The sequence below is a fragment of the Carcharhinus amblyrhynchos genome, chromosome 26 (assembly GCF_965287045.1).
Source record: "Carcharhinus amblyrhynchos chromosome 26, sCarAmb.v2.hapA, whole genome shotgun sequence".
Taxonomy (NCBI): domain Eukaryota; kingdom Metazoa; phylum Chordata; class Chondrichthyes; order Carcharhiniformes; family Carcharhinidae; genus Carcharhinus; species Carcharhinus amblyrhynchos.
The window spans coordinates 2,674,783-2,695,267 of record NC_137349.1 but is presented as its reverse complement, the minus strand read 5'-3'; the positions used below and the strand labels follow the sequence as shown (position 1 = coordinate 2,695,267).

General features: G+C 46.6%; 1 protein-coding gene across 2 annotated transcripts in view; it reads left to right on the top strand.

Annotated features, from left to right (window-relative positions):
- LOC145358725 (TLE family member 5-like) overlaps positions 1–6,302 on the top strand; it is a 128,092-nt gene extending 121,790 nt beyond the window's left edge. The window contains exon 7 of one of the 2 annotated variants that reach the window (XM_080212976.1): positions 3,700–6,302. In XM_080212976.1, the coding sequence (XP_080069102.1) occupies positions 3,700–3,924 (225 nt within the window). In that variant the 3' untranslated portion in view covers positions 3,925–6,302. Of the gene's footprint in view, positions 1–3,696 lie in introns of both variants that reach the window. The other variant, XM_080212975.1, reaches the window with a different exon arrangement.
- Positions 6,303–20,485: the final 14,183 nt, after the last annotated feature.

The window sequence follows — 20,485 nt, the reverse complement described above, 5'->3', positions numbered from 1 at the left end:
AATGCTTTTCCATCTTTAAGTTGTCTCCCTAATACTCTTTAGATTAGCTGACTTTATCGAGGGATTGATGGGAAGTGAGAACAGCCTGTATCTCCTGGAAAAATGACAGTACAATGTCTCTTAACTCTCCCTGGCAGAAGAAGATCTCTTCCTTGTGACCCCCTGCTTCGAACCCCTTTTTTGTAGTTCTGCAAAAATAGCATTACAAAGCTGGTCTCCTGAACCACTGTAATTGTGCGCCCCACAATTAACAACCCAATTGAGACATGCACAAGATGTGGTTACTTTAAGGGACAGCGCTTTATAATGGCCGCTGGCCATTGCTGACCCACTAATCCTTCACTTGTCTCTCTTTCTCTTAACTAAGCTGCTTCTCTACCCCGAGGCTCAATCAACAGGTCACTTGATTCTGAAATGCTGTTGGTCTGGTTCCCTTGCTATTCCAGTAAAAAAGAGCAAAAGAATATTGGAGAGTGCAGATGTATATTTTTACTGGGGGAGAGGGATGGACAGGGTGGGAGGTGGCATGGTACACTTCACAGAATGAATCTCACCTTGCTGTGGGGAAGTTCTCTTTAGTGTCAGGGTGGGACATCTAAGGAGGCAGCGATGCAGTTGCGTGCACCATCACCTTGTGATGTAGCTGGCATGACTGCATTCCTACACTGCAACAATGCCTGCTTTTCAAAAGGGCATCATTATCTAAGGTGGACAGGATCAGTAATCTTGAATGGCCTACTCCCATTTCTTGTGTGAAGTGCATTGAGACAGCCTGAAGTGATGAAGGGACCTATATAAATGAAACTCGCACAGCACTCGCTCTGCCCCTCCTCGCGCTCCCATCAGGCATGCCTTCCTTCGAGATAATTGCCCTTGATCAAAGAAAAATTGGAGAGTGGAGTTGAGGCTCCGCAGTGTAGCGGGAAACTGGCGGAGGGACGGGCATAGAATCCCTACAGTGCAGAAGGAGGCCATTCGGCCCATTGAGACTGCACCGACGACAATCCCAGCCAGAGCCTATCCCTGTAACCCCATATATTTACCCTGCTAATCTACCTTGACACTAAGGGGCAATCTAGCATGGTCATTCCACTTAACCCACACATCTTTCGGACTGTTGGAGGAATCTGGGGAGTCTGGAGGAAACCCATGAAGACTCTGTACGGGCAGTCACCCAAGGCTGGAATCGAACTTGGGTGGGTCCCTGACACCCTGAGACGGCAGTGTTACCCATGGTGCCGCCTGCAGTATGGACAGTATTTCTGTAATGTTGAAGTGTCGAGTTAGACCACGCTGCTGTCTTTTCCACCTACCGTTCACTAAAAGCTAAACAAGCCACAACTGTGGAGCAGTGTCCTCCTTCAGGATGGGTGAGGATGGAGATGGTCCCTTTGTTTTCAGTGCTTGTTGAATTATCAGTGTGGTTTGTTGTCGTGTTCTGGCAGCGTCATTGCTTTTGATACGTCCCTCTTGTTGGACAGTGGGAGACAATAAACTACTACACGTTTTTAGCAGGGGGAAGGCCTGGTTTGGTGTGTTCATTCCCACACACTGCCGCTGCTTGGGGGATATTTCCTTCTGCAATCTGAATTTTTAAAACTAAAATATGAAACAGGCCGTCTGGGAGGAAGTGGCCTGTAATGTGCACTGTGTGATGATTTAATGCATTACAAGCCTGTTTAATCTCCTGTGGACATCGTCATCCTGTTGGGTTTCAGTTTACCTCACAAACCCAGAGCAGGATTTTTTTTAAATGATGCTTCAGCCGTAATAAGAATTTTAAAAGGAATATCAAATCAAAATTCTGCAGTTTGAGCATGCTCCTCTGTAATGGCACAGAATCAAATGTGACGCTTTAATCAAATCTCATTGTTCGGATGTTTTATAAAAGGCTCAAAGCTCCGCACTCTGTAATGTGACATTCTCTGAACCCCTCAATATAAATCACAGCCTCACGGTGCCTTTTCTGGGATCCATTATCCTGTATGTTTTCAGCCAGTGGGATTGAGTGCTTGATCTGCTATTGTGTCCGGTGAGGCTCAGTACAATAATCAATCAACGGCTCACTTCTGGTTGCTGATGAAGAGAGCTCTTACTTTGAGAATGTTAGCGGAATATCACATTATAGCAACGTGGGCCTTGCTGTCTTCTCCCCGAACCAATTCTCTCCTTTTCCTTCTTCCCATTCTTTTTCTCTCTCTCTCTCTGTCTTCCCTCCCCTCTCTCTTTCTTCCCTTTTTTCTCTCTGCCCTCTCTCTCCCTTATGCCCCTCGCTCTCTCTCCCCCTTACCCCCCTCGCGCTCTCTGTCTCTCTCCCCCTTACCCCCTTGCGCTCTCTGTCTCTCTCCCCCTTACCCCCTCGCGCTCTCTGTCTCTCTCCCCCTTACCCCCTCGCGCTCTCTGTCTCTCTCCCCCTTACCCCCTCGCGCTCTCTGTCTCTCTCCCCCTTACCCCCTCGCGCTCTCTGTCTCTCTCCCCCTTACCCCCTCGCGCTCTCTGTCTCTCTCCCCCTTACCCCCTCGCGCTCTCTGTCTCTCTCCCCCTTACCCCCTCGCGCTCTCTGTCTCTCTCCCCCTTACCCCCTCGCGCTCTCTGTCTCTCTCCCCCTTACCCCCTCGCGCTCTCTGTCTCTCTCCCCCTTACCCCCTCGCGCTCTCTGTCTCTCTCCCCCTTACCCCCTCGCGCTCTCTGTCTCTCTCCCCCTTACCCCCTCGCGCTCTCTGTCTCTCTCCCCCTTACCCCCTCGCGCTCTCTGTCTCTCTCCCCCTTACCCCCTCGCGCTCTCTGTCTCTCTCCCCCTTACCCCCTCGCGCTCTCTGTCTCTCTCTCTCTCCCCCCTTACCCCCTCGCGCGGTCTTTCTCTCTCCCCCTTACCCCCTTGCACTCTCTCCCCCCCCTTACCCCCTCGCGCGCTCTCCCCTCTTACACCCCTCGCGCTCTCTGTCTCTCCCCCCCTTGCCCCCCTCACATGCTCTGTCTGTCCCCCCCTTGCCCCCTTCGTGCACTTGCTGTCTCTCTCTCCCCCCCGACTCCCCTCGCTCTCTCTTCCCCCCCCCCCGACTCCCCTCGCTCTCTCCCCCCCCCGACTCCCCTCGCGCTCTCTCTCTCCCCCCCCGACTCCCCTCGCGCTCTCTCTCTCCCCCCCCGACTCCCCTCACGCTCTCTCTCTCCCCCCCCCCCGACTCCCCTCGCTCTCTCCCCCCCCCCCCCCCCCCCCGACTCCCCTCGCTCTCTCTCTCCCCCCCCCGGACTCCCCTCGCTCTCTCTCCCCCCCGACTCCCCTCGCTCTCTCTCCCCCCCCTGACTCCCCTCGCTCTCTCTCTCCCCCCCGACTCCCCTCGCTCTCTCTCTCCCCCCCCCCGGACTCCCCTCGCTCTCTCCCCCCCCCCGACTCCCCTCGCTCTCTTTCCCCCCCCCCCCGACTCCCCTCGCTCTCTCTCTCCCCCCCGACTCCCCTCGCTCTCTCTCTCCCCCCCGACTCCCCTCGCTCTCTCTCTCCCCCCCGACTCCCCTCGCTCTCTCTCTCCCCCCCGACTCCCCTCGCTCTCTCTCTCCCCCCCGACTCCCCTCGCTCTCTCTCTCCCCCCCGACTCCCCTCGCTCTCTCTCTCCCCCCCCGACTCCCCTCGCTCTCTCTCCCCCCCGACTCCCCTCGCTCCCCAGCCTCTGACCACCTTTTTTTTTGTGTTCCCTGCAGCAGCAGCTTCAAGCGCAACAGCTGTCCCACCTCCATGGTCTCACGGTGCCGCTCACCCCCCTCCCAGCTGGCCTGCAGCCTCCCGTCATCCCTTCGGTCAGTGCCAGTGCAGGACTTCTGGCATTATCCAGTGCCCTGGGCTCACAGATCCACCTCGCTACGAAAGATGACAAGAACCACCACGATGGTGACCACCAGAGAGATGAGGGGGTCCAGAAACCCGATTAGGAACTCTTGAGGATTGCGCAACACAAAATCCTTAAAGAAAAATGATCTTTGGTGTTTGTTTTAATGCCTGTATATATCTCGGAGGTGGCAATTTTGTGCTGTGTATGTTATTATTTAGGAGAACAAAGCCTATTTTAAAGCTGCAGTATATTAAAAGCAACTTTGTTTTGGCATGAACAAAGCAGGAATACACTAAGTTTGAAATTGCCTTGGATGAGGGCATAACTTATTGGCTTGTGTGCCTGATGGACATTCTAGTGTTCAAGATAAAAGCTTCTGATTCAGCCAGTCCATTGAAATCGCGCTTGGTAAGAATTTCCCACTTGTTGTTCCCAGAATTGAGCTGTTGAGTGATTCACTTTAAGTGAAATGACCTGTAAAGTGCAGTTCAGTACATTCTCAGAAACCAAAGCAAATTTGCCAAATTGATGGTAAGGTGGATGATGGTCTGTGCTATTGAAGTTAACGTATCTTTGACCTTTTTGTAAATTGCTGACCCATTAACACACTCTAGGCCTGTTACGCAAGAACGAACTTCTGGTAGCATGATGCATATAACCGCGTCCTAAACTCTTTAAATTCGTCTGAACGTTTCTGTGGATCTACAGAGGTCTGAGTGGGTTTCTTGTTGCTGCCTCGCAAGCAATAGCCCTGGTTGGCACTTGACATTTTGGTCTGCAGTTCCACATTTCTCTCTCAATTAGCATCTGGAGCTGTCTCAGGAAAAAGATTTACTGATCAACTTGTAGATGATGGTTTAAGCTATTTTACTATCTGCTCCTTCCTAGACGACGAAGAGAGATACAGTGACAGTTGATTGTGCCTAAGTACCACAAATTGTGGTGGGCGAGCTTGGCAAAAGAAATCCTTGTGTTTGCTGTTGGGTTTGGTTAAGCAATCAAAATAGTGGCATGAGCGCCAACTTGAAACTCCACTTAAAACAAAGTGGCTGTTTCCTTTTTTTGCGAGGGATCTTGTGAAGAAAGCTCAAACCTTTTGTAGATCTTCATGAAATGTTGTAGATGAACTCTTAGCACCTGGCCATGCAATTGGATATTTTGAAAACCACACTGAGGAGATGGGAGGTAAAGGGTGCAGCCATCTTTGTGTTGCCAATTTTACCTTGGACCTTATAGACAACAATGGGGCCATTCACTTGAATGTCCTCATACTGTGGATGTATAATCGTCTATGGAGTTGTATATTGAAGTTTTTGGTTAATGGCAGTGGGATGGATGGTCACCATTTTGACTTCTCTTTTTGAACGCGCCAGAAGAATTTGAATGTCAGGGGATCCATCGAGTGAGTTGAGGATGAAATGGGACAAGTTGGAGATGCAGTCAGTTCCATTTTGCCGTTCAGATGCTCTGGCAGTCATGGTTAACAATCAGCATCTATATGTCCTGCCAGGACCTATTAACACACAAGTCATCCCCGCCACTATTGGTCATACAGTTGATACCCCAGTTCATTTTGTGAAGGAGCAAAGAGGAAACTTTGAGTTTTGAGGCACTTCATGGTACCTTATGAGGCTTTATTCTGAGTACAACTCAGCTAATTGGAACAGGCTGTTGCCAGTTGCTTGTGATTGATATGCTAGTTTTACCCCTGATTTGTTGTGTAATACTTGGGGCTTTAAATCCTCCAATTTTAGGCACTTGTCACCCATGTTTATGGCAGAGAGGTGGAAAATAGCCCCAGTCTGTTCACTTGATGGTAGCACGTGACATAGCCCATGGAGCAAAGGTGATTGGCCAGAAATAGATTGAATGATGTAGCTGATACATTTTCAGGATTATTTGTGAGCGAGGACCTAGTTGTCGAGAACCTTCATTCCAGCTGGGATCAGACTAGTACTGTGCACTTCACGCTATGAATTTGGACATTGTTATTAGGGAATGGATACTTTTGGCAACGCATTGAGCAGAACTCTTTTCTCTCTCGCACACAATCTCCATCCACCACCCCCCCAAACGCATGCATGCACCGCATGGTCAGGATCTGATGAAGGGTCATCAAGCCAAGATGTTTCACTCCACCAGTGTGGCCTGCTCTGCAGAGTTTTTTATTTCGGCTTCCCAGTATCTTCAGTCCTTTGCTTTTGACACGGTCTGGTAATATGGGGCTGGATTACACCCTGAGGGCAAACTCCCCACTTCCTTTGAGCCAGCGTGTCCCACTTTAACTCTTCAGACACGAGATCTCATTATTGACGTGAGATCTCTTGCCCATCTCCATGGTGCAGTGTCACCTCGAGGCGGACAGCCCTGTGCAGCAACAGCGCCAACAGGGTTTCAGGCCACCACTGGTACTGCAAGTAGACCAGCAAGGTCGTGTCCAGTGATGGATCCAAACAGTCAGGGGCATCCAGGATCTCACTGGGGTTGGGGGGGTGGGGGTTGTGTGTGGAGGGGGTGCAAACTGGCAGCAGGATCAGGCTCTTGGTGAGGATTAATCATCCACTTAATCAAATCAAATAAGGGTGAATTGGACCACAAGTGAGCAACAGAATCTCACTGGGGCCAGGCTGATTTGAAAGGGAGGGGGGGTGGAGGGAAGCTTCAGAGAAGGAGCTAACGCTGGGCACCAGGAGTCTGGCAAGAGTCACCCTTCCCCTTTTAACTGGCCAACAGCCTGTAGCATTAGCCAGCAAGGCTACACGTTGAGTTGGTTGTCTGGCGACACATTAAATCGGTGGCAGCAGGCTCAGGCTCTTAGTGAGGATTAATCATCCACTTGCGAGTGAATTGGACCATGGGTGAGCATCCCACCCACAGGTAGCCAGTAAAGTTCAGTCCTTAAATCCTCAATGTTACAGTGAAGAATCTTAATTTGAATCCACCTTGTATATGAGGCTCCGAAACTGCCCACTGGTTATAGCTAGCAGCCGTTAATTAGAATCTCTCTCATCTATGTCCAAAGATGTGTGGGTTAGTTGATTGGCCATGCTAAATTAACCCAAATGTCAGGGGGATTAGCAAGGTAAATATGTGAGGTTATGGGTGGGATTGTGGTCGGTGCAGGCTTGATGGGCCGAATGGTGACCTCCTGCCCCTTGGGGAGTCTATCATTCTGTGGCGTTTGGGAATATTGACGCTTAACCTAGGCTGCCCTTTTGGTTGGCGGGGGTGGGGGGAGCATTTGAATCTAACTTCACTCATTCTGCGTGTTAAAGTGTGGCCTCTATTAGAATAAATACCTTTTTTTGTTCCTTGTATATAATATATTCTGGTTACTGACAGCGTCTCATTATTCAGGTCACTTTTTTCAGTGGATTAGCTGGGCCTTGTGTCAGAAGCAGTGAACAGGGCCACACAGCTATTTTGCTGGTACAACGTTATGGATTTCATGTGCAGCTGGTGGATTTTCAAGTGAGGACTTCATTGAAATCCATGTTGAACTTGCATATATATACTACAGCTTTAAACATTAGACCACTGCAAGTATCTTCAGTTCTTTTATTTGCTTATTATTTAAAACTAGTTTCCTTGCTTGCTGCTTTGTGGCTGACTCTTTGCCACCTCCCTCTGATGTGCCAGATACAATTACTCGGTTAAAACTGGCCTATAATCCCTCGACTTGCGGCATCGATTACACATCTGGGAGAAAATGGTCCAAAGATGGTAACTTTCTGTGGAGCATCTGTTAAGCGTCCAGTCATAAAATGATTGTTCTTCAGAGTGAAGTAAGTTCAAAGTGAAACTTAAACTCCTAAATGGGGGGGGGGTGGGGGGAAGTGACTGTTTCCATTGCATTCTCTTTATTTTGTAGCAGTTAAACTGTACGATAATGCAAAGCAGTTTCTGCTTCTCAGTGACTCAAAATGATGGGAGATGGCAAATTGATGATCTGACACGCGAGCGCACTGAAGAAGGACTGAACCACCTCCAATCTGAGGCTGGGGCGGGTGGAGGGGAGACCCTGATCCACTTTTCATGTTAGTTCACAGGTCAGTATTGCTCCAAGTCGGGAGGGAGTGAGCCAGTGGGAGAAATATGGTTCTGTTGCACCCGCCCTCAGGCACCCCCAGTCGCTTTGCGTGGAAGGGCTCTGCTGACTTAAACCAAATACTGGTTTCCTTTGCATGACGTTTGCATGTGCACAAGGGCAGCTGTAATATGCATCAGACCTGGAGCTGCCCAGCTTTCATGTTACTTTATTTAAAAAAAAACTTTGAATGGTAACAGAGCTAGATGTCCGTGTATCTCTGGTCTATTCACCTGCTGAACAGTCGAGCATGGATTCCCTTCAGAGCAGCACATGTCCTTATATATTGATATCCTTCCTTGTCTGTTCCCAAAACTACTTAAGCCGCCTTGTATACTCATTCATTTAGGCTGCCTTGGTTTTGCACCTCCTACAAATAGAGGCAAGTGCTGTAGTTGAGGTCTTTTGGTTCCCAAGTAAAATGTCTCCTTTGCCCGTTACCGTAATCGCTGCAGTGAATTCCACTTGGAAGAGCTACGCTGTAGGTACAAGTTAGTGTGATACTTGAAACAGTAGAATTGAAACCTTGAGGTAACTCCCAGGGGCCGAGCGTTTGGTCATCTTGGTTTGATCCCTAGTGGAGCTGATAAATATGGACGTCCCACAGGGGTGGTGGCACACGCGCACACACACGAACGAGGGGCATCTCCAGTGGCATCAGCTGCCCCCAGTTCCACGCTGCAGAAGGAATTTGGTCAATTGTCTTCATCAAATAATGCCATAGCGTGCTCTGGCTGCTGAGGTAAGACTTGGCTGCAAGACAGTCTCTGAAATTAAATGAAGACTATAGTGAGTCATGGTGAGGGGAATTTATTTGCCATAGGGGCTTGCTTTCTGCTTTCTAAAATAAATTGAGCAATAGTTCATTAAGGCTCCTGTTTTCTCTCTGCCGTTTCAACTAAACACAAACCGCTAAGAGCTCCTGTGTGTCAAACTGAAACAGAAATCATCTTGTAAGCTTCTGGCAGGCTCTACCTTTCACATATTTGATATATTTTTTAAAAACTGAAAGACTGTATCTCTACAGCTAAAGCACACATGCAAAGTCATAGTGACACTCCGCTGGGCTGACCAGTAGTTGAAAGAATGGACAGATGAACATCACCCCGAGATCATTTTGATGAGGAGTCTCGATTACACCCATCCCCACAGTGGGAAGTCACCCCCTCCTCTCTGCATCTGTTACAGACCAGCTCCATATCTCCAAAATTGGTGGTTTGTCCTCTTCACGACCTGCATGGAAGCTCTGTAACCATCCAGTTCCCTGCATAATGCCAAGTTTCATTTAATTAAACCAATTCTGCAATTGAATTCCACACTTGCCAGGTTGTAGCAACTGTGTGAGATTTTTTTTTAAAAGAGAATTTCACCTAAATTAAGTAAGGGAGGCGATGGCCTCATGGTATTATCACTAGACTATTGATCCAGAAACTCAGCTAATATTCTGGGGACCTGGGTTCGAATCCTGCCAAGGCAAATGGTGGAACTTGAATTCCAATTTAAAAAATATCTAGAATTAAGGATCTATTGATGACCATGAAATCATTGTCGGAAAAACCCCATCTGGGTCACTAATGTCCCTTTAGGGAAGGAAATTTGCCGTCCTTACCCTGTCTGGCCTCCATGTGACTCCAAAGCCACAGCAATGTGGTTCTTTTAATCTAACTCTTAACTGCCCTCTGAAAAACCTGAGCAGGACATTCATTTCAAGGGTTAATTAGGGATGGGCAATAAATGCTGACCCTGCCAGTGACACCCATGTCCCGTGAAAGAATTTTAAAAATCTATCCATAAATGTAGTGATGGTTACATTGTGGCTATGTTTTAAGATAAAACATTAGGTGAGTGGTCACCCAAGGTCACTTTTTTACTTTTTAGTTATTTAAGGAAATGTATTTGTAGCATGCACTTAGGTGCCTCGTGCCCTACCCCCACCCCCCCACCTTTAAGTCAAGCATGATATATAATCGTGTTGGTATCTGCAGTTAGTATAAAAACAAAACGTACGTCCGTGCACAGGTTGCTCCATCTCATCCACCCTAGCGACCTGCACGGAATCTGTGCGCAATATTGCCCTTGCATTCCCAGCTTAGACCAGGCACAAAGGAAAATGGTTATGTCATAAGCCTGTAATAGCCAATAACATACTGAAACATAATGAGTTATAAGTGGGAATAATGTTGTGTGTCTCGGTGCAATTGTTAAGTTTTTGAGTACAAAAAAGTGCTCCGTCACTCTTAATGCACTTTTCTACTCACCAACTGGTGTCTAAAATTCAAACCCGATTCCGTAATTCTACAAAATTGCTCAATTTTGCAGTACTGTGAATGAAACGCAAATGTTAACTTGCTGTAGAGTGCTGTGAGAAATGCAACACGTTTATTTGGTATCATGAGCTTTCGGAGCGCTGCGCCTTCGTCAAACTGACGCAGTGGCGTTCCAGGAGCTCATAATACCAAATAAACCTGTTGGACTTTAACCTGGTGCTGTGAGACTTGTTGCTGTGCTCACCCCAATCCAATGTCAGCATCTCCACATCAGGGCTGCTGTACAGTGGACCCTATTGAAGGTCGGCACCTGATTTTAAAAAAAAAATTTATAAAGAGTACTTTTTTTTTAAAGGAATGAAACACACCCAAATCTTCTTTTTTGGGGGGTGGGGGCCATCCCAGAACTTATTCACTGTTCTTAATTTGGTCGAACAGGCTTGGTCTGTATTGAATGGGTATTTGATGTATTCACTTTCCTGCTGTCCCAGTCCTCAAAGGGTTAATAAGGCTCCCAGAGATGAACGATGCTTCAGGGAACCTTCCTGAATGTCATTGTATTACGCATAACCTCTCGTCCAACAGAAATTAGAGAAAATTATAATTATTGAATTAATCCATCTGATGCCGTGACTTCCGAGCTTCGAATCACTTCAGAAAATATTAAAACACTTTGCTTTTATAAAGTCCATTTGTTTCCACTGGTGTCGCAAAGGCTGTATACTGCACCCGCACCAGTATCAGTTTGTATGAATATGTATGCAAATTGTGTTGAAGATTAATGTGGCGGTGTTTAAAAAAACATTTATTATGTCTTAAATAAAACAAAAGTGTATTAAATTAGTTCGCTAGTGCTGTAAGGAAATATCTATGGTGCCTTACAAATAAAAGCAAATGTGATTAAATTATAAGGTGGATGTGTCTGTCTTTTTTTTCAATCTATCTGTCCTCCACTACTAATTCTGATTTCAGAAATGTACGATATCTTGGAATCCCCTCTTGAGTATTGGTACAGATTCTTAAAGTGCCGTTAGTGGAGAGGTTAAACAATTAAAAAGTACTGAAAATGAAAGCCCAAGGAATCAATATGAGGCCTCACTTAAGCAACATGTTCAATTTAACTGGTTTCAACCGAGGAAAAGTTGCGCAGACAAAGCTCCTTCCCCCGCCCACCCCATGAAGGAAAGGGGGAACTTGCATTTGTATAGCCATTTTCTCAGCCTCTCGTCATCCCAAAGAACTTGACAGCCAATAAAATGGCTTTTGAATTGTAGTTGCCGTTAAAATGGAGTTGTGTCGTTGTTCTAATATAGAAAATGCTTCAGGCACAGCAAGTTCCCACTCACCAGGGGAGGCGATGGTTTACTGGTAATCTCACTAGATTATTAATCCAGAAACTCAACTAATGTTCTGGGGACTTGGGTTCCACAGCAGCTGGTGGAATTTGAATTCAATTTTTTAAAACCTGTAATTAAAAATCTACTGATAACCATGAAGCCACTGTCAGTAAAAACCATCTGGTTCACTAATGTCCTTTAGGGAAGGAAATCTGCTGTCTGCATCTGGTCTACATGTGACTCCGGAGTCACAGCAATGTGGTTTATGCTCGGGCAACTTGTGATGGGAATTAAAATAAAACAGCAACGTGATGACTACCATCATAGCACAGTGGCACAATGGTTCGTACTGCTGCCTCACAGCGCCAGAGACCTGGGTTCAATTCGGGCCTTGGGTGTTTTTGTAGAATATGTACATTCTCCCAGTGTCTGCATGGGTTTCCTCTGGGTGCTCCGGTTTCCTCCCATAGTCCAAAGATGTGCAGGGTATGTGGATTGGCCATGTTAAATTGCCCCTTAGTGTCCAAAGATTGGCCACGGTAAATGTGTGGGGTTACAGGGATAGGGTAGGGGAGAGGACTTGGGTAAGAGAGAGTTGATGGGCCAAATGGCCTCTTCTGAGGGTTTCTATAACATAACTGGTTCTAGTTAGATTGAGGTTAAAAATTGATTTTAGTAGGGTTGAATGGGAGATAAATATTGGGTGGCACAGACACACCTCTCTAACCCCACCCACCCTCTGTGGTTCTTCAACACTGCCCTGGGATCTTCCTTCTAAATCTACCTAAGAGGCCAGGTAAGGCTTTGGCTAAGTGTCTCATTCGAAATACAACACTTCTAACTGGGCAACATCATCTCTGCTGCACTCCATTAGCAGAGAATGTTGTGCTCAAGCCCTTGGTGTAGGACTTGAACCCCACAACCTTTGAACTCTGACCTCGATACTGCCACCAAGGCACAGCTGATGGCTGAATTTGCTTTGTGACGGCTTTCAAAACCTTTGACGAGACGACAGTGCTGCTTTTCCAACTGCTGCTGAGGTGTAGTTGCATTTTATGGGTAGTCAAATGGAGCACAGTGGTTTTATTGCAATCAGCAATGAGATAAGTGACGAGTTCATCCTTTTTTTGTCGTGTCAAGGGATTCAGAACACTGGCAGAATTTTGCTTGTTCAAGTTTTTTTTGCAAGTAACATGAGCAACCGCTAGATAATGTTTTCACCAGAAATAACTGGGTATGAAAATGAGAATTTAGTGGGGTTGGTCCCTAAGGGGGGGAAGAGATCAAATGGATTTAAGGGCAGTCTTTACCTTATAAATAATCTGTCATCCTTTGATTGCAGTCTCCTCTTTCTAACAAAGCGCTACAGTGGTTAACACTGCTGCCTCACGGCGCCAGGGAGCTGGGTTCAATTCTGGTCTCAGATCATTGTCTGAGTGGAGTTGGCACATTCTCTCCATGTCTGCATGGGTTTCCTCCCATAGTCCAAAGATGTGTCAGTTAGATGGACTGGCCATGATAAATTGACTCTGGTGTCAGGTAGGTGGGGGGAGGGGGGAGGTTGGCAAGGTAAATACGTGGGGTTATGGGAATAGAGCCTGGGTAGGATTGTGATTGGTGCAGACTTGATGGGCTGAATGGCCTCCTTCACTATAGGGATTCTACGATCTCACTGTTACTCTATCGTTGAGCTATCTTGCTGAAACAGAGAACTCAACATCTCCACTGCACTTCCTTTTCCAGGAACCACTTTTTTTAAATCCCCTTGCTCTGAAGTGCAGCCTTATTCGATGGGGTTTGGACTATTTTGGCCTGGGTAGGACAAGAGTGGCAATAAATGACCTGGTATCTCAAGATGCACGTGGAGCAGTTTAAGTTGCACGTGTTAAAGGTCCACATGTCGACCAACCTGAATGCATACATTGCTAACAGTTCCAAAAGAATAAGATTCAATTTAGATTGAATATTTTATATGCATAAAATAGCGAGAAGAAGCACTGACTATCGGGAGAAACAGACTCGTGATTCTAATGCTCAGCTGCTCAGATGAGAATAGAAATGTTCCTATTTTTAAGCATTGAATTTAATATCACCTATCGGTATACACCCAGCAGATCATCTACTGAGGAAAGTCTGATGGGTGTGATTGGAAGAATGATCAGTGAGGAATGGAACTCTCAAGAATTTTTTGGTTCACTGGTAAATTATTCTGTTTCCTGTCATGTACATGCCATTAGTCATTCAATGACAGCGTTGTAACATTACTTCACTCGTTGAAAGGGAGCACTGACGATGCTTGTGTGTGGGCGATTGGCCATTGCTATTTGTGCCAATGCCCCCAAGACTTGTCCTTCTGTAGCTGCAAGATAATAGTAAAAAGTCTGACAACACCAGGTTTTAGTCCAACCTATTTATTTGATAATATACTCACAAGCTTTCGGGGTTAGTCCCTTCGTCAGGTGTTCACCTGACGAAGGGACTAACCCCGAAAGCTTGTGAGTATATTATCAAATAAATAGGTTGGACTAAAACCTGGTGTTGTCAGACTTTTTACTGTGTTTACGCCAGTCCAACGCCGGCACACCCACATCATGGCTGCAAGATAATGCCATTGATGGCAGCTCTTCTGGGTGCTTCACAAACCTGGGCTTCCTGGAATTCTAGGTAGAGGATCTACGCAAAGCTATGAATGGTGTTTTAGACAGAAATGCTCATGTGCCTGTGCGTTTTACCATGGGTTCGTTGTGATTGTGCTTGTCTACGGTTTACATCCAATTTTAACTCTGTTGCCACAGTTAGCACTTCGCGGTTCATAACAAAGAATTTTGCAATCCGTTTACTCTCATGGGAACAAAATCATGAGGTAGTGTATCCACTGAGGTACTTCAGCTGCAGATAAATATGTGCCAGTTAGATCGTAGAGTCAGAGAGGTTTACAGTATGGAAAGAGGCCCTTCAGCCCAACTCGTCCATGTTGCCCTTTTCTTACCACTAAGCTAGTCCCAATTGCCCGCGTTTGGGCCGTTTCCCTTTGTACCCATCTTACCCATCTAATTGGCTAAATTCTTTTTAAAAGACAAAAACATACTCGCCTCTACTACTGCCTCTGGCCACTCGTTCCAGTCCCTCACTGCCCTCTGTGTGAAAGAACTGTCCCTCATTTTAAGTTTCAGTTCAATGGTCTCAAGGAGAAATAATCTTAGTGAAGGATTGAAGAAATTCAAGGATAACTTGTTTCCTACTAAATTATTTTTTTCTCCACAGGGCATTAACGTGCACCTGTACGAGAATCTCTCATCCTCATGTTCAAATCCCTCCAATGGTCTCACTCCCTCCCTATCTTTTTAACATCCAACAGCCCTTCAAACATCTGGGAACGTTTTACCTCTTACTTTCCCCCCATTTGCTTCAATCCACCATTGATAGTCGTGCCTTTAGCTATCTCAAACACAGAATCCCCACAGTGGCCATCCAGCCTGCACCGACCCTTTGAAAGAGCATCCCACCCAGGCCCACCCCTCTGCCCTGTCCCTGTAACCCCATACATTTACTATGGCTAATTTCCCGAAACTACACATCTTTGGACATTAAGGGATAATTTACTGTGGCTAATCTTTGGAGTGTGGGAGGAAACTGGAGCACCCAGAGGAAACTCACACAGACACGAGGAGAATGTGCAAACTCCACACAGACAGTGACCCAAGCCAGGAATCGAACCCAGGTCCCTGAAGCTGTGAAGCAGCAGTGCTAACCACTGTGCTACCGTGCCACCCACACACACAGAACATCACGCAGATGTAATACAGTCAACTAAACTGGTTGGTGGCACAGTGGTTAGCATTGCTGCCTCAAAGTGCCAGGGACCTGGGTTCGGTTCCTGGCTTGGGTCACTATGTTTGGTTGACTGTATTATATCTGTGTAATATTCTGTGTGTATGGGCGGCAAGGTAGCACAGTCGTTAGCACTGCTGCTTCACGGCTTCAGGGACCTGGGTTCGATTCCCAGCTTGGTTCACTGTGTGGAGTTTGCATTTTCTACCCGTGTTTGCATAGGTTTCCTCTGAGTGCTCTGGTTTCCTCCCACAGTCCGAAAGATGTGCTGGTTAGGTGCATTGGTCATGCCAAATTCCCTGAGCGTACCTGAACAGTCACTGGACTGTGGCAATTAAGGGATTTTCACAGTAACTTCATTGCAATGTTAATGTAAGCCCTCTTGTGACTCTAGTAAATAACTTTTTTTAAGAAGTCCCGTATTCAAACTCCACATGAACCTCCTCCCACCTCACTTCACTCTAACTCTACCAGCGTAACTTTCCATTCGTTTCTCTCTCATGCGTTCATCCAGGTTCCCCTGGGACCTGGGTTCAAATCCCACCAGGGCACGTGGTAAAATTTGAATTCAATAAAAATCTGCAATTAAGAATCTACTGATGACCATGAAAACATTGCCAATTGTCGTAAAAACCCATCTGGTTCACTAATGTCCTTTAGGGAAGGAAATCTGCCGTCCTTATCTGGTCTTCCTGATGGTCAGGAAGAAAAAAGATGCGTATGTTAGGTCTAAGCAACCGGGAACGGAGAGAGCATTGGAGGAATACAGAGAGAGTAGGAGGGAGCTCAAACGGGGAGTTAGAAGGGCGAAAAGGGGGCATGAAATGGTCTTGGCAGACAGGAGTAAAATGCCTTTGGATTTTCCTTAATCCTATGTTAGGAACAAAAGGGTGGTTAGAGGAAAAATCGGTCCTCTTAGGAACAGAGGAGGGGAACTCTGCTTCGAGTCTGAGGGAATGGGGGAGATCCTGAATGAATACTTTGCGTCAGTATTCACAAAGGAGAGGGGCTTGTTGTCCAACACTGTCTTGTAAGGAGTTGTAGACCCGTTGGAGGAAATATCTATTATGAGGGAGGAAGTGTTAGGGTTTTTAGGTAGTATTAAAACTGATAAATCTCCAGGCCCTGATGGCATTTATCCCAGGCTGCTTAGGGAGATGAAAGAGGAAATTGCTGGGCCTCTGATGCAAATCGTTGTCTCTTCTTTGGACACAGGTGAGGTCCCAGAGGATTGGAGGGTAGCGAACGTGGTACCGCTGTTTAAAAAGGGCAGGAGGGATAATCCAGGTAATTATAGGCCGGTGAGTTTGACATCAGTGGTAGGGAAGTTGTTGGAAAGGATTCTTAGAGATAGGATGTATAAGCATTTAGAGTGTGGCAATCTGATTAGTGAGAGGCAGAATGGCTTTGTAAAGGGGAGATCTTGCCTTACGAATCTAGTAGAATTTTTTGAGGAGGTGACAAAAACGGTCGACGAAGGACGAGCCGTGGATGTTGTCTATATGGATTTCAGTAAGGCATTTAAGAACATAAGAACATAAGAAATAGGAGCAGGAGTAGGCCATCTAGCCCTTCGAGCCTGCCCCGCCATTCAATAAGATCATGGCTGATCTGTCGTGGCTCAGTTCCACATTCCCGCCCTCTCCCCATAACCCTTAATCCCTTCTCTTATCAAAAACCCATCAACCCGCTTCTTAAAAATATTTAGCGAGGCAGCCTCCACCACTTCAACGGGCAGAGAATTCCAGAGATTCACCACCCTTTGAGTGAAGAAGTTCCTCCTCAACTCCGTTCTAAACCGCCTCCCCTTTATCTTGAGGCTGTGCCCCCTAGTCCTACTGTCTTTTTTGAGCGGGAAGAGTCTCTCCACCTCTATCCTATCCATCCCATTCATCATCTTATACGTCTCAATGAGATCTCCCCTCATTCTTCTAAACTCTAACGAGTACAAGCCTAGTTTATTCAGCCTCTCCTCATAGCTCAATCCCCTCAACTCCGGTATCAGCCTAGTAAACCTCCTCTGCACTCCCTCCAGGGCCAAAATATCCTTGCGCAGGTGCGGCGCCCAAAACTGCACACAGTACTCCAGCTGCGGCCTCACCAATGCCCTATACAGCTGCAGCAAGACCTCCCTACTTTTATATTCAATCCCCCTCGCTATGAAGGCCAGCATCCCATTCGCCTTCCTGACCACCTGCTGCACCTGCAAGCTGGGTTTTTGCGACTCATGCACAAGGACCCCGAGGTCCCTCTGCACCGTCGCCTGCTGCAGTTTTTCGCCACGTAAGTAATAGTCCTTCCTACCATTCTTCCTACCAAAGTGGACCACCTCACACTTGCCAACATTTGACAAAGTCCCTCATGGTAGGTTGGTGGAAAAGGTTAAGGCTCATGGGATACAAGGACAGGTGTCTAGATGGATTGAGAACTGGCTTGGTAACAGGAGACAGAGTAGTAGTGGAAGGGTCCTTTTCTAGCTGGAGGTCTGTAACTAGTAGTATGCCGCAGGACTCAGCACTGGGACCTTTGCTTTTTGTAATATACATGAATGACTTGGAAGAGGGAGTACGTGGTGTGATCAGCAAGTTTGCAGATGACACAAAGATGGCTGGACTTGCTAATAGTGAGGAGCAGTGTCAGGCAATACAGCAGGATATAGATAGGCTGGTATATTGGGCAGAGAAATGGCAGATGGAATTTAATCCTGATAAATGCGAGGTGATGCATTTTGGAAGAAATAATGTAGGGGGGAGTTACACGATAAATGGTAGGCCTATTAAGAATATAGAAACGCAGAGGGACCTGGGGGTGCAAGTACACGAGTCTTTGAAGGTGGAGAAGATGGTGAAGAAGGCCTATGGTATGCTTGCCTTTATAGGGAGGGGTATAGAATATAAAAGCTGGCGTCTAATGTTGTAGTTGTATAGAACGTTGGTTCGCCCGCATTTGGAGTACTGCGTCCAGTTCTGGTCACCTTACTACCGGAAGGACGTGGAGACCCTGGAGAGAGTGCAGAGGAGGTTTACCAGGATGCTGCCTGGTATGGAAGGACTGAGCTATGAGGAGAGATTGGGCAAATTGGGGCTGTTCTCCTTCGAAAGGCGGAGAATGAGGGGAGATCTAATAGACATGTATAAGATTATGAAGGGTATAGATTGTGAACAGAGGTAAGCTGGATTTGGGTCAGTGTCTGCGGGAGTTTGCACATTCTCCCTGTGATTGCGTGGGTTTTCTCTGGGTGCTCCGGTTTCCTCCCACACCCCAAAAACATGTTCTTAGGCTGATTGGTGTAACAAATTGTCCCTAAATTAGTCTTCCCTCAATCTTCCCCAATAGGCGTAGACAAAGGTCATGGGTAGAGGAGGGCACTCATAATGTTAAAATGGCGGCACGGGCTCGTTGGGCCGAAGGGCCTGTTTCCCGTGCTGTGTTGTTCTTTGTTCTTGCCTACATGTGACTCCAGAGCCTTAACAATGTGGTTAACTACATGGGCATTAAATGCTGGGACAAAAATTAGATCAGGCTCAGCTGTGATTCCTTCCACATTCACATAGCATGTTTACACTCAGATTTTGGCTTTCCAACATCTTGCCCCTTCCTACATCCCCCCGCACCCCCCCCACCCCCCCCCCACCCCTGCCCCTCTTGTTTGATAGGTATCTCTGAGGGGAGGGTTGTGGGGGATGCCACTTGCATTCAGTTGAGAAGTTGGTGCTCTCTATTTGGATGAGAGATCAGCCCCAATGCCAGAAAACAGCAGGGTGGTACCAGCTTTCCTATGCCCCAAGATCTGCTGGAAAATCACCCTTTCTTTGTTCATGTGATATGGGCATCACTGGTTGGGCTAGCAATTGTTGCCCATCCCTGAGGGCATTGCTGTGGATCTGGAGTCACATGTAGGCCAGACTGGATAAGGGCAGCAGATTTCCTTCCCTAAAGGACATTAGTGAACTGGATGTGTCTTTACAACAATGGCCAATAGTTTCATGGTCATCATTTGACTTTAAATTCTGGATTTCTTCTTAATCGAATTAAAATTTTACCATCTGTCATGCTGGGATTCAAACCAGGGTCCCCAGAACGCTACCGTGGGTCTCTGGATTACTAGTCCAGCAACAATACCATTATGCCACCACCTCCCCTTGGGCTCTAGATGGTTACTGAAGCATTTACCCACTCAATAGTTAGGGAACTGCTGTCTTGAAAGTTCTTTCCCTCTTTATCTTGACATTTAGCGATTGGGTTGTTGACATTTTTTACTTTGGAAACCCTAGGCCTTCTTGGCTAGTCTCACAGGTTAAATATGGGTTGGGTGAGATACTTGAAGGTTAGGCTGTTCCCGCAGAGCAAAATCCAGCCAAAGGCAAGAGGGCAAAAAGTAAATTAGAGGTAGAATTCTCCAGTTATCAAAGAGTTAAGTATATAAACCACCAGCCCCTAAATAAAATCAATCTCAAGAACTTACATATTTGGTCTTCATGTTTCAAAGGTCCCTTTTATCTCCAACAGGATTGAAACTTGGCCAATTTATAGGAATTACAGTTCCAGGAACTTTCACACACTGGAGAGAAAGATGGTATTCAGGGTCAGAAACAAAGGGGTCATTCACTGTAGTTTCTCTCAGCAGATAGGAATACTGGCGTGTTTTGATTTTGTGGACATTCTTCTGATTATTTTTGCTGGAAACAATTCCACTTCAATGGCCTTCAATTAGCTTCAGTCGGCTACGTTTGGCTTCAGATTCAAGGGCCGCTTCTTTCCTCGCACTGAACATTTTCCCTGTAACGTACAGTTGAACAATTACGAGAGATTACATTTATTAATTCGACTCCTGAGATGTAAGCCAGGGGTTGATGTGGGTGAAACTGGGAATGCATCAAGGTCAGATCTAAGTGGGCAGCATTGAAAATAGTTTTTTTTAATGGTGTACAATAATAGGATAGTGTCACTGTGTTACAAGGCAGCAGGATCAGAATCCTTTTTCCAGGCTTCTGTGGTGAATTATTATTTTTAGTATGGGATGAGCGATTGTCTCAGAGATGTTATTATTTTCTGGCCTGTAACCACCAACCTCTCCGATGAAAGCACAAAACTGTGGATGCTGGAAATCCAAAGTAAAAAGCAGAAAATACTGGATAA